Raw genomic sequence first — 13750 nt, 5'->3', positions numbered from 1 at the left:
TCCAATCAAAAACAAAGCATTTAATTAGTCTTGATATGAGAGTTGTCTTTAAGCTATTGTGATACTTACCTTGCACTCTCCTCCACTCATTTGAACTTGCTGCCTAACAAGTTTAAATACATGAAAATTTAAGACTTCTTAAAAAGAAAAAAGGTTGGTGGTTTTCTTAGCAGTCAAGGACAGGAATTAAACTAGAACATTGTTCCAGATTGATCTGTCAATTGTTCTTGAATAATTAAGTGGAGACACTCTTAGCTAAGATGGCCTTTTTCCTATTTTTTTTTTTTTTTTAACCATTTCTTTACTCATGAGATGGTAAGACACTGGAACAGGTTGCCCAGAGGGTGGATGCCCATCTCCAGATGCATGAAAAGCCAGACTGGCTGGGGCCTTGAGCAACCTGACCCAGTGAGAGGTGTCCCTACCCATGACAAGTGGGTTGGAAATAGATGAGCTTGGATCTGCCATTCAACCCAGCCCATTCTGTGTTTGTACAATAATTTGTTTTGACAACACAAAATACAACATTGTTGTTTTATTTGGAGTTTGCTAGCTAATAATTCAGCAGTGTGCCCTATTAATGCTTATTTTACATTAGGCTTCAGGAAAAGCACACAGTTGATGTGGAACTACTGAAAGATGAAGCAAATGGATTGAAGAAAGTGTTGTCTCACATGGAGAAGGAATTAGCCAATGTAAAAGCTGAACTAGAGGCTCAAAAAGAAGCAAATAAGAGAGCACCTACAGCAATAATGAAGAGCCTAGTGGAACAGCTGAAGAACCAGTTAACCCTAAAAGAGAAGCAGCAGAAAGTCAGTCAACAAAAATTACATATCTAGGTCTTAAATAAAAATTAATGCTTAAAGTGGCTTAATGTTTAAGAATTTTATGTATGCTACAGCAAGAGATGAAAAATCATTGCATAATTTAACATAAAATACAGTTGCATTTTGTTATTTTCTGATGTTAATATTAGCAGCTTCTTCTGGTATTAGAACTTGCATTTTTTATTTTCAGGCTTTGAGTAAAGCACTTTTGGTACTTCGAGCAGAAATGACTGCTAATGCTGAACAGCAGATAATTTCTGCAGCATCACAAAAAGAAGCATACATGAACGTTCAGGAGATAGTTGACAGAGAAACAAAGAGGCTCATGGTGAGTACAAGGTAATATCTTTGTATTGTATTATTTGTATCTGGTATATCTTGATGGGTTTTTTTATGGTTTTTTTTTTTTTTTTTTTTTTTTTTTTTTCCTCTAGACTCAGATAGAGGAACTAAATAATCAGATTTCAAAACTTACAGATAACCTTAAACTAAGTAAAAACAGGGAGAGTGCTTTGTTAGATGAAAGGGATGAACTGAACCAAGAACTTCAGAGGAAACAAAAGGCACTTAATAAAATGATGAGAGAAAAAAATGAAATCGAAATGGAAAATGAAGAACTGAAGAAACGGATCAGGAGGCTAACCAGTGGTATTCAGGTAGAAGACATTTTTAAAACTGTATTTCATCTTGGTCACACTTTTATACTAGATGGGCTGGCTTGATGGAGGATTAACTACCTTTGACAGGCATTGAGACCAACACTCAGTTTAAAACTGTATGATTGCTATCAGCTGGGTTACACATAAGCTATTAGTTTTTCCTGCTGGAAGAATGTCTCAGATACATTGAACAGGCTAAAAATTACTTTTTCTTTGTAACAAATTTAAGACTCTGAAGAGATGAATTGCCACTTTTAAAGCTGCTACGGATGGCTAGCTTGAATTTTGTGATCTTCCTGTCTGCCCTCGCTTCTCTGTTCCAAAGTATAACTGTCTCAACTTTGTTTTTGAAATCAACTACTTACTACTGAATTAAGTTTAGAATACATTTGTTGAATGAATTGTTGAATTAATTGTTGAAGTAAACATAATTTTTAAAGTATCATTTAGGTTGTAAGCTACTTCTACCAATTGGAATTCAAATCTTTATTTTTGGTGGAGAGAAAAATACTTAGGTAGTGGTCACTAAACTTTAAGTTGAGAGTTTGTAATTTTCCAGAACAGAGCTGGTGAGCAAAATCTGGTTGATGAACTTCAGAAGAAAGTTAAGAAATTGGAAAATGAACTTGAGAAGAAGTGTGAAGAAATAGAAAAAAAAAGTATAAAAGAAGACAAGGTATGTGATAAATATAAATACTGTGGCTTTGAAAGATATCATCCTAAAGGTAGGCAGTTCAGCTTTTTCCTCTGCCTCCTAAAACAACCGTGAACCAGCCAAACTTGATCAAATCAAAAGCAGTTTCATGTCAGTAACTTTTTTGTATTCCCCGCTGAATACAAACAGTAACAAAAGTAACAACAGTTACTGTTTGTTGCTTAGTACAAAGTGCTTGTATTTTAATGCTTTCCTGCCCTTTTTTTTTGTAGAATTGAAAGTCCACAGGTTGTAGAAAACTAAGATTTTACAGGTAGCAGTGAAATTGATTAAGTAAGTGAGGTTAAATGCTCATTTACAAAATCAGTGCAGTGATAAAAATGTGAAGTACTTGAGCAAAAAGTGGGAAGTGATTATGTATCTAAGTGGTTATTCCTCACAAAAGCAGTTTCCACTTCCAGGAAGTTATGATGTTCTGGAGATGTGTTCATTTTACCATTGTTTGTTTTTCTGCTTGTTATTTTTCCATTTCAGTAACTAAATACTGGCTTGTCACAGTAATCATTCATACTCTTTATGATATTAAGTATGATTTCAAGACTAAAGTTATGCTTCCAGTTAGTTTGAGATTTTTTATATACTTACTGCTTAGTGTTTAAAGACATTTTTCACAAACTTTTTTTTGTTCCTTTTTCCCAAGAATTTACTTTCTGTCTGTCTTTTAATAACTGTAACTTTAGCGTGAAGACAGGACAGAAAGTACAGGGATGAAATGAAGGAAAGGAAACATCCAGCGACACAATAAAACGGTTGCTTACAGGATGATTTTTCAGTAGTCATTTGTGATCACATTCATACAGGTCTTAATTGATGTGTGTTTTATAAGCACTTAATTTTAACTGTAAGAAAGTATAGTAAGAAAGTACAGAAATGGACAGCTTTGCAGCAGGAGCGTAAAACCTCCTGGTGAGCTGCAAGGAAAAGGATAGCTATCCTGAAAATTGGCATAGAAAAGCCCTTCTTTTTCTTTAATTTTACAAACTTCTTTACAAGCCTGTAATTTAAATTAAAAGGATATATTTCACAAGCACGTCTAATTTTTTTTTTTAATCTGTCACTTTATTTTTTTTTTTAAGTGAACATTAAAATGTGAAGATGAATTTGATAATGTAACATTAAATTGCATCAGCCTTTTATGCCAGTTACTGCAGCAAGTTTAGAGTATCCAGCTTGGACTGATTTTTACTAATTATGGTTTGATGTTTCAAATTTTAAAATGTAAAATATGCTGTGCATGGTTTTCCAATGTGTTGTTTCCTTTAAGAAAACAGTTTGAAAAGAAATACATAATTTGTGTATGCGCTTCACAGACCTCGAAAGAGGAAATAATCAGATGGGAAGAAAGTAAAAAATGGCAAATCAGAATGGAAGGGATGCGGAATAAACTTAAAGAAAAGGAAAAGGAAACCGATATGTTAGCTAAACAGTTAACCACACTGAAGGAACTTTATTCCAAGTGAGTTGTTTTTCATACATTCTTCTACAAAGTGATGGTATAGGAGAAATCCAAATATTTCTGCCACATAATCATACCAGTTCATTACAAGATGGATGCCTACATTTGATATTGCTATTGAGATTAAAATAATTGTTTAATTTTCAGGCAGCAGGCCACTCCTTTAGTATCCTTTCACTTGCAGAAAAAAAATACAAGGTTTCTTTTCTTCTACACCTATAGAATTAACTGTCTATGAATAAAACTCATCTATGTGCATTATTATGCTTCTTGTATGTGGTGTTCTGTTGTTTCCCTGAAACAAGTAAAAGTTTCAGCGAAACGGACTGAATCTTACCTCAGTGTTATTGAATCAGACTATTAGAGTGGGTGGTGTGCCACTGTTGTGTTATGCTACTGCAGTACTGACGGTTCTAGCATGATGACACAAACTTTTTTTTTCAACAAAACGTAACAAAAAAACCAACCACATTTGTATGGCTTCCATGAAAGTTAAGTTTACTTCAGTACAGTAATGGCAGGATTGCAGTGATGATGGTTGGTGATGACCTCCAAATGATGATGGTAGTTGTAACTGTTAGATTGTTGATTGGAATTGCTTCAAAATGGCATTTGTCTGAGGTTAGAGCAAATCTCTCAGGAATTTAAGACAAAACACAGGCAAGAACAACAAATGGCTTGTGACTAGAGTGCTGCTAACTTCACAGTTGCTATTTTTTCCAGTATTTGTGATTGATTGATTGATTGATTGATTTATGTAAAGCTGTCACTATTTGTATGGTAACTTTAACTAAAGAAAAGAGTGGTGCAGTACAGTGATAAAATAAATTACAAGATTTCAGGTAGGAAATAAATTTTCTCCCAAAGAAAGCAAGTCAGCAAATGCAAATAAAGTTTTAGCTTCTATTTTATTGCATCTTGCAGGACTGAAAAGGAGAAAAGTACTCTTCAGAAGAAACTAAAAAATACTGGTGTTACTGTTGACCGTGTTGTTGGAGTAAGAGTTTCAGAGTCTGAAAAAGAACTGGATGAACTAAGGAAACGGAATTTAAATTTAGAAAATGAAGTTGCTCACATGAGGTGAGAGGCATTTCAAGAAAATCTGTAAAAAATATGAAATCATAGTATCATAGAATTGCTCAGGTTGGAAAAGACCTCATAGATCATGGAGTCTAAACACAGTGTAACCATACTACCCTACCTCTAACAACCCTCTGCTAAATCATGTCCCTGAGCACCACATCCAAATGGATTTTAAACACATGCAGGGATGGTGACTCAACCACCTCCCCGGGGAGCCTATTGCAGTGCTTAACAACACTTTCGTAAAGAAGTTTTTCTCATCAAAATGAGAAAAGATCTGTGTAAAGATCCATTAGTTCTGTGATACAGTAGTGATACAATTAGCAAAAAAAAAAACAAAAAAGGAAAAGAAAAAAAACCAAACCAAAACAACACAAAAAAACCGACCAGGTTGCAAGAGCTCTATGAGTCTGTGAGGAACAAACTTAAAGTTTCCAGGGAGCAATTGTGCATGTACAGAGATTATACAACATTGTTTTGTTATTTTAAAAGTGAAACACTTTAAAAATATTTGACTCCTTTTAAGTGAAGTTGTAATAATTTCAAGTTGATGAAAGATTCTGGAACTTAGATGTTGTGGTTATGGAGTCTGTTCCTAATCATTATATCCATTATTGCAGTGCATAGTGTACCTCAGTAATAGAAGGTGTACACATCTTAAAAGAGCAGATTCCTTTTCCCAAAATAGGTACTTTTGATTCATGGAGATTGGCTGATGTAGTGTATATGGATAACACTGATTTAGTATGACTAGTCCATTAAAATTAGAAGTTTCAGTCCAGTAGTCCAGAAGCCAGAAGCTCACATTTGTTTTACATAAAGGTATGCTGTTCTGTATTAATAGCCATTTTTCATTTTGGCTTGATTCATTTTTGGATGTAGAACACAGCAAGCAATTCCACGAGATTCTGTTGTAGAAGAATTACATTTAAAAAATCAATACCTTCAGGAAAAGCTTCATGAATTGCAGAGACAGTGTTCAAAAGAGACATATTCTAGGCCCTCGGTAAGTTAATAATATGACTATCACCACTCCACCTACTTAACAAAAATATTTATTATCTGTTACTATTCTATATCATTTGGGAAATTTTATTTCAAATAATCATTGTTCAAAAACAGAATATGAAATTTCTTGTATAGAAAAAAAGAACTAGTTTCTGAGTTCTGCTAAAATGGTAGAAGCTGAAATACTCCATTTCCTATAGTGGAGAAATAAGGGATATATATTGTCAAAAATGTGAGTCTGCAACTGAGTGACTACTTTATTCACCATGTTGATTGAAAAATGCGGCGCGCAGTTTGAGGAGATTTTTAGCTGCATTTGTTACATTAGATGTGGTTTGTTCTGCTTTGATTTGTACAAAGTTAACTGTATCGTGAATATTGAGTTACTACATTTTCTTAATTCTTCAGGACATAGATTCAACAGTACAGTCTGTTTCTTTATTTCTTCTTTTGTTTTACTGTCTTCTGCTTTTCTTGCATGCTTCATTCTGTCCTCAACTTGAATTAGAGTGCATATTATCAAACTGAACTGAACGAGTCTCTTCCTGTCAGTGTCAATAAAAAGAAGCGTTTGAATTACCTTCCAAAGAAATCTGTTTCAAATAGGGATGAAATCAAACATCAGACTAATCTTAGCACTTCTGATAACAATGAAATAGATGAGGAAGCAAGCATACAAAGTTCCTTTGTGCATAATGAAAGCCGTGAGGCTACCAGGGATGCAGGCACAGAAGTCAGTCCTGAGCAGCAGCGTCCTGAAGATAATGAAAAGTGCGAAGACGCAGATATTTCTCGGGAAGGATTGAAAAGCAACAGTACAACTCAAGATGGTGAAGAGAATTGCAGTAATAAAGAAGAAGATGTAGCCCAGCCTGAGAATAGAAAAACTAATGAGGAATTTGAAGAGGAGGACAGAAAGCAAGAAATATGCAAGCAATCAAATGTTGATGAAGAAGAAAGTGAGGAAGAGCTTTATCCTGACAGAAGGAGCTGCAATCACTTTTATTCGGGAGAACCTTCTAATCAAGTTAATGATGATGAAGGACAAAGAATCAAAGAAATTAATCAACACACCGCAGAGAATAAATGTGAAACTTACCTAAGTGATACAGAGGGAGTTGAAACAACCCCAAAACCCTGTGAAATGCCTGAGGTTGGATACTGTAGCAATCCTCTTGCATTTTTTCTGTAGATGTGACATAGAATAGTTTTGAATGGTCTGCAGCGATATTAAAGTCATTACCAAATGGTTCATAAAAACAAATCTTACACTTTCACAATTCATTTGTATGTCAGCTCACAGCTAAGTTGTCAATTCTATAGTTTTGATGCAAAAAGCTTACAAATAATCATAATGATGCATGCAGCCCAATGATCATTCTTTAGAGACTTATGGCGTGATATTACATACCTTTAGAAAAAATGTCCTATACTGAAACAGTACTTTTTTCATATTATCTTAACAGTGCATTAATGGTTCACATGGTTAATTCTATAATTACATAAATAAAACCTACAGATTATTGTATCGTCAAAAGGATTTCATCTTCACTAATATTAGCTAATAATTTTTCATATACCTACACTTGCAATTGGCATGCAAAGTACTTTTTATGCTATAGCCTCTGTGGGTAAAGTCTTAAAATATAGGAACTTATTTGTTCAGTGATCTATTTGACCTCATTTAAATTCTTATGCTATATGAAGTATTTAATAAACATATCAGAATATATTCTTAAAATTAGATTTTGTTCCCAGGTAGCGTCACAGCAGTTTACTATACTCAGCACCTTTTGTCTCTTTTAGAAAAGACAAAAGTTCATTTGTAACCAATAGTTTGATAGTTAATTGTCGTTTGGCATGGTTTTTTTTATGAGTTTATGCTCGTTTGTAAGCTTTTTGTAAAGGCTAATCAAGTTTAGAAAATATAAGAAAAATAGTTAGAATCTCAGAATCATATAACCATTAAGGTTGGAAAGGACCTGTAAGATCACCTAGTCCAAATGTCAGTGCATTATCACCATGCCCCACTAAACCATGTCCCTAAGACAAAATAGGTTAGATCTTGGTCGTTGGTGATACAACTCCGATCAGTTATATGCCACAAAATGTCTGTGATGAAAAAATTCCAAAAAAGATGGTAAACATTTTGTTTTGATTTTTTTTTCTGTGCAAACTACTAATCATCTGTTGCTGTTATCAGCTACAACTGGTGCAGCGAATAGTGTCCTATGATTTAATAATAATTATTTTTTCCTGTTTTCTGAAGACCTCAGGAGTAGGATCAGATGATCAATATCGAAGAGAACAAGAGGTTCTAAAGGAAAATCTAAGATTATCGTCTGAAAACGTTGAGCTAAGATTCCAGCTAGAGCAAGCCAACAGAGATTTGCCAAGATTAAAGGTAACATCTCTTTACCATTTGTCCCCTTTCAGCTGGTGCAGGTTAGTGGATTTTGTACAAAGAAACTGATGTTTGTATATTTTCTGTGTTCCTCATGTTCTTATGTAAGATAAAAGAAAGCTTGGTAGAAATTATTAAAAATTTCACTATAATGGGAAATTGTTTGTTTGTTTGTTTGTTTAATAAAACCAACTGTAACTTTGTTTCTTAATCTCAAACTTAAATCTAAATAAATAAGTTCCTTATTACTTTGTTCTATTAGGACCAAGTAAGTGACTTAAAAGAAATGTGTGAACTTCTCAAAAAGGAGAAAGTCGATGTTGAAAGAAAACTAAGCAGTGTTAGAGGGGTGAGTACTGCAACAACATTTTTCATCACAGTTACATACACAGTTATATGAAAAAATATTTTATTTAAGGTAAATTATTTTGAATGAATTGAAAGCAAACAGTGAATGTTCTTGTTTATTTTACCGTTGAAGTGTTACAACAAATTAATAAAATTCAGTCATTAGGACCATTAGAATGAATAGAGCTACTATATTAAATATTTGCAGTATTGAAGCTTTGTTTTGTCATTTGCATTAAACCTGTTTTCAGAATCATGTTTGTACCAAAAAGAGGAGTTACAGCATTTGTAATAAAAACTACACTTATAAAAGCTTTTTTTATTTGATGCAGATGTTAATGTAACTTGTTAGTGAAGGTGTTTTACTATGCAAGACTACACAGATTTTACATTAGCCATTGTCAGCTGCTTTAATGGAGCAATGTTTGAAAAGTTACAGGAAAAAAAGCTTCTGTAATGCTGAGTGCCTTTCCTTTTGCTGACTTCTCAAATTTATTTGTGTGAAGCAGAATTAAGCAAGTGCCTTGAATTATACAAGGAGAATGAATTCTGCTATGGGGTACCTGGAAAGAATTGTATCTTAGGCAGTTGTAGCTTTTGGATAAGGCAGTTCAGTCTGTAAAACTGCTTCATTCAAAGATTCTGAGGAGGCAGCAAATTCTGAAACTTCCTTTTCAGACACAAAGATCTGTTAGGGGCTTTTCTCTGGTTCTGCTGTGTACAGCCACAAAGCTTTTAATCTCTTCAGAGCTTTTTGAGAAGCAAGAAGTAATTTTCACTTCCAAAACTTGCCTCACTGTGTATGTTTATACAGGGCTCCTAAAATCTTCCCCATTTTCTGCTCTACTGTGGTTCTTACCTCTATGGAGAAGAGGTACTTCTGGCCCCAAAATTGGAAACAGCAGCATTTTTAAATCGTTATTGCTGAGGAAGTCCATTGCTGCAAAGAATATAAATAAATTAAGGAATTTGAACACTCTTAAAGTACTTTTCTACCTCATAAATAGAATGGCTGAAGAAAAATAGAGAAAATAGTTGTGGATCGCCTTTTTTTTTTTTTTTTTTTTTTTTAACTTACATATGCTTTAAGCTGTATTTCTTTTGCCACTTTAATTTGTAGAAGTATGGTTGCTTTAAAAAAAATAATAAAAATAAAGCGCTTTTTTAGTCCTTTAAGCTCACAGGTAGGCACTACTTCTTTTTTCCCCTTTAGATAGTGTTAGTATTCAAGCAGTTGCACAGTCAGTTGGATCAGGAAACCACTCTACAAGAAAAACAATTAAAAAAATAAAAAATCAAAACCAACTAAACAAAAAAAAAACCTAACAGCAAAATAAAACCTACTACTTTGATTTATCCTTATAATGTTTCATTTTATTTTATAAAATACATAAAATTTTGAGATTTAACTGCAGCTTTTTTAGGTAACAAGTTGAGGGAGCTGATAATTTGACTGTGGAGGTGAATGATCTTTTGGAAAGTTAAGTATGCAAGAATCTTGAGGATACAAATGACGCTAAACTTTAACAACTTTATAATGAATATAATAAAATGGAAAATATGCCATAAAAATAAGAATTGAAGTATCTTAGAAGGTTGTGTTGTATCTTTTCTTTTTTTTCTGCACAGGCTGGCAGAAGTGGAAAGACAGTCCCGGAATTGGAAAAAACTATTGGTTTGATGAAAAAGGTGGTAGAGAGAGTCCAAAGAGAAAATGAAGATCTGAAAAAAGCTCCAGCTGTGGTTTCTAATGAGAAATTACTTGGTCTTGAACAGGAAAATGAGAGGCTAAAGGTACTGATTTATCTTAAGTAGTATATTCAAATGGGAGTTCATATACAAATTAGTAGGAAAATTGAACAGCAAGCCTGTTGTTGATGTTGACTAGTACAAAAGTGGCCAGAACTAAAATTTCATTTTAGCATAAGTACTGCATGATTTATGTAAAGATAATTTGTATGTTAAGATAAATTTAAATATGTGATGAAATGTTCAGTCTGCAGTCTGTACTGTACTGTAACTGTCAGTTATATTCAGTGACTGTAACTGTGCTTCAAAAAAGGAAATTTGAAGTAATGTAAGTATGTTTTAACAAACTATTTACTATTCAGTCTGAAATGAAAAAAATGAAACTTGATCTTGGGAGCCAGCTGAGTATGCATTACGAATCTAAAACCAAAGGAATGGAAAAAGTCATTACTGAAAATGAGAGGCTACGTAAAGAGCTGAAAAAGGTATGATCATTGCAGTGATTATTTATTTATATTATGATTATATATGATGATATTTATTTATATATGATCTGATTTATGATAATTTATTTCCATTCGCTACTTGTTGTGCTAAGTATCTTTTTTCTTTTTAAAATGGTCAATGTGGTGGATATTTTTCTAAGAATTGCTATTGCCATTACAGAACTTTTAATTTCATGTGGAGGGGATACATCTAAGATACAGGCTGAGACAGAATTTGGAAGCTAGTGGTCTGATACATGTATCTGTGATACACTGTCAGCTCTGTCTCACCACATTTTTAGGTAATGCAGTGCTACATATAAGGTTAAGTATCATGCAACTTTTTTTTTTATTGAACAACAGGAAGCTGACAGTGGAGAGAAGCTACGAATAGCAAAGAACAATTTGGAGATATTAAATGAGAAATTAACTGTACAGCTGAAGGAAGCCATTAAGAGGCTAAATTTGGCTGAAAACACAGGCTCTCAGCTTGATGAAACTGACAGGAAAATCTGGAAATCGGTTGCTGTAGCAAGGTATGGATTAAAATTATTCTTCAGTTCTCAAATATTATCAAAAAATACACATTTATATTTTCATAATTTTTCTTTCCTCAGACAGTGCTTATTGTCTGACTCTATTAATAGTCTGTAGAATCAGTACAAAAATTCACCAGAGATCTACTATCCTTAAGCGCTGGCCTTGTTAGCTGTTCTGTAAAGAAGTTGTGTTCTCCCTTCTTCACCTTTAGACTCCAGGATAGCTTTGGCAGAGGAACGATTTTGTGTTCCTTGCTTCTTAAACGTACTGAATGTGTGTTCAGCATTTTTGAACCTAAAAAACACAGACTTTAGTATCTTAGCAAAAGGATAGCAATATGAGTGGGGGGGGGGCGAGGGGGGGGGAAGGGAGAAGATAAAAACAGAGGCCCGGAACCTTCATTTTCCTAGTTGCATTTGTATATCAACATTTAACCATGTGGCTGTGCGGAGGTTGTTTGTAAGCCCACTGGGATTTCTGTGTTCTTTGGGACAAGTACATGTAGGTGTTCTGAAGGCCGTGAAATGAAGTCAGCCTGGTAGTCCTGTTATTTGTAGTAGAAGGGAGAACTGGATCGTGTTTTCCAATGTAAAAAGAAGTGTGGAATCACCCTTTCCTAGCTTTGTAGATAAAATTCAAACTTTGAAAATCATCATAAAAAATTACTGTTGGTAATAATAGTGAATATCTACAACTCTTTACTAATCACTTATCTAAAACTTATCTACCCATTGTTCTGAAACTGAGGTACTACTTACATCATAGTGTGGCACACACTAAAAAACAAAGCAGTTTTATGACACCAATTTCTGCTCTACAAGTTAGACATGCATTATTATTTTGTTGCTCCTTCTGAAGATAGTTCCGATGCTTTTTCTATGACAAGCTACTTATACAGACTGGAGATCTTAACTCAGCAGACAGAGCAACTTTTAATGGCATTTTTTTCTTTGATAGAAGCAAGTTGCTTTGAACTGTTTTGTGGTTTGCTTACAGCAGTTATTTTAGTGAGCAATCACCCCCAAAAGCATTGCCAGTCCAAAAACATTACTGTTAACACCTGCTTTGAATGAGCTTTTGAATGAGCTGCATGCAAAGATAATATTCACGTGTCTCACTTGCATGTTTAATGATGAACAGATTGATACAGAATACTGATATAAGATACATGTGAAAATGGAGAATGAATAATTTTATCACTCTTTGAGGGAAAAGTTTTTCGGTATCACCTCCTGTACTTGGCACATCAAAGAATAAGAAATTGAAATAGTGTGTATGCAAGTGGGAGAAAGAAACAGCATCTATCCCGCAGAGGCAGGGAACAGAGCAGGTTTTTGTGGAAAAATACTTAGCCCTGGGCTTCTACATGATGTCATAGTAAGTTCAGGCTGCAAAAATACCTTCAGTGTTTACAAACAGAGATAGATAAACTTTTTGCAGATACTTTCTAGCTCTGGCAGCAACCTTGTAAGGGCAGAAAATTAACCATACAAGAGAGACATCTGTCTGATTTCAGACAGGGTCAGCTTGTTGTTGAACTTCAGTCCCTCTAGCCTTGTATTCCGGTGGGATCGCTTGGCAGAATTGTAGAGCTTCTCTGACACACAGCTGAACCATTTCACTTCACTGAGACTTTAGAAAGCTGTTCCTTTATTTTCTCTTTCTGCCTAACTACATAGTGAGGTAAAATGTCTACATGCAAGGTCAGATGACTGTTATATTTAGTGCGAGGAAGAGGGGAACACTGGCTGCCAGCCACAGGAGGAAGAAGAATGTGTGTTGAAGGTGTAGACCCTTAAGGCCTTACGTTACCAGCTTAATGCTTGAATAAAGTTTCTCTTTTAATTAGTCACCTTTTTGAAAAACATTTGTACTAACTTCTTTTTAGTTGATGTACGTAGTTGTGTACAGTAATGTCTGTATGTATACACACGTGTATGCATGAGAGCTGCTCCAAAAGTAATGCCTCCTATTTCATTATGTTGACTCAAGACACCAGTGGCAAAGAGTGGTGGTATGGAAATAGAAACTGAACCTTCTGGCCCACAGTCTGTTGCGTTTTGTTGCCATGAGACGGATGGCAGCAGAGGAACAGCATCTGGTATAGGGAGTGCATATGAAGCAAAGGCATGTAACTGAATTCCTCTGCGTGGAAAAAGTTGCACCCATTCACATTCATCAACACTTGCTGAACATTTCTGGAGACTGAACAGTGGATGTGAGCATAGTGAGGCAGTGGGTGATGCATTTTAGCAGTAGTGAAGTGGGTCACCTCCGCTGGTACAGATTTGTACAAGCATACCATGCAGGCTTTTGTTCATCACTGGCAGAAAAAATTCACAGCTAATATTGGTGACTATGTTGAAATATAGTGTTTTGTAGAGCAGAGTCTCACCTGTCATATAGCATTACTGTTGGAAAGCTCTCTACTTTCCACAGAAATAAACAGGAAGCATTACTTTCAGAGAAACCTATG

The 13750-nt window shown here is 34.6% G+C and overlaps 1 protein-coding gene and 1 long non-coding RNA gene across 9 annotated transcripts in view; one reads left to right on the top strand and one right to left on the bottom strand.

Moving 5' to 3' along the window:
• The window catches only part of CEP290 (centrosomal protein 290), a 52428-nt gene that overhangs the window by 33717 nt on the left and 4961 nt on the right, over positions 1-13750 (top strand). For all 5 annotated transcript variants that reach the window (XM_042889437.1, XM_042889438.1, XM_042889439.1 and 2 more), the window contains 12 exons: positions 599-812; positions 1018-1155; positions 1262-1483; positions 2046-2162; positions 3512-3657; positions 4582-4737; positions 5623-5746; positions 8018-8152; positions 8415-8501; positions 10130-10294; positions 10612-10734; positions 11098-11270. In XM_042889437.1, coding sequence (XP_042745371.1) covers positions 599-812; positions 1018-1155; positions 1262-1483; positions 2046-2162; positions 3512-3657; positions 4582-4737; positions 5623-5746; positions 8018-8152; positions 8415-8501; positions 10130-10294; positions 10612-10734; positions 11098-11270 — 1800 coding nt within the window. The remainder of the gene's footprint in view (positions 1-598; positions 813-1017; positions 1156-1261; positions 1484-2045; positions 2163-3511; positions 3658-4581; positions 4738-5622; positions 5747-8017; positions 8153-8414; positions 8502-10129; positions 10295-10611; positions 10735-11097; positions 11271-13750) is intronic.
• On the bottom strand, positions 147-9586 carry LOC122189926. 4 transcript variants are annotated; one of them, XR_006182021.1, is made up of 3 exons: positions 9360-9586; positions 6848-6934; positions 147-791 (listed from the first exon to the last, which is right to left on the bottom strand). It is a non-coding gene; the product is annotated as an uncharacterized LOC122189926 (long non-coding RNA). The 4 variants fall into 4 exon arrangements; XR_006182023.1 differs by lacking the exon at positions 147-791 and adding an exon at positions 5631-5648; XR_006182022.1 differs by lacking the exon at positions 147-791 and adding an exon at positions 5887-6620.

The sequence above is a fragment of the Lagopus leucura genome, unplaced genomic scaffold, assembly GCF_019238085.1.
Source record: "Lagopus leucura isolate 7727_CA_CO unplaced genomic scaffold, USGS_WTPT01 Super-Scaffold_100159, whole genome shotgun sequence".
NCBI classification, from domain to species: Eukaryota; Metazoa; Chordata; class Aves; order Galliformes; family Phasianidae; genus Lagopus; species Lagopus leucura.
The sequence above is the reverse complement of the archived record's forward strand: the minus strand, read 5'-3'. Positions and strand labels throughout refer to the sequence as shown.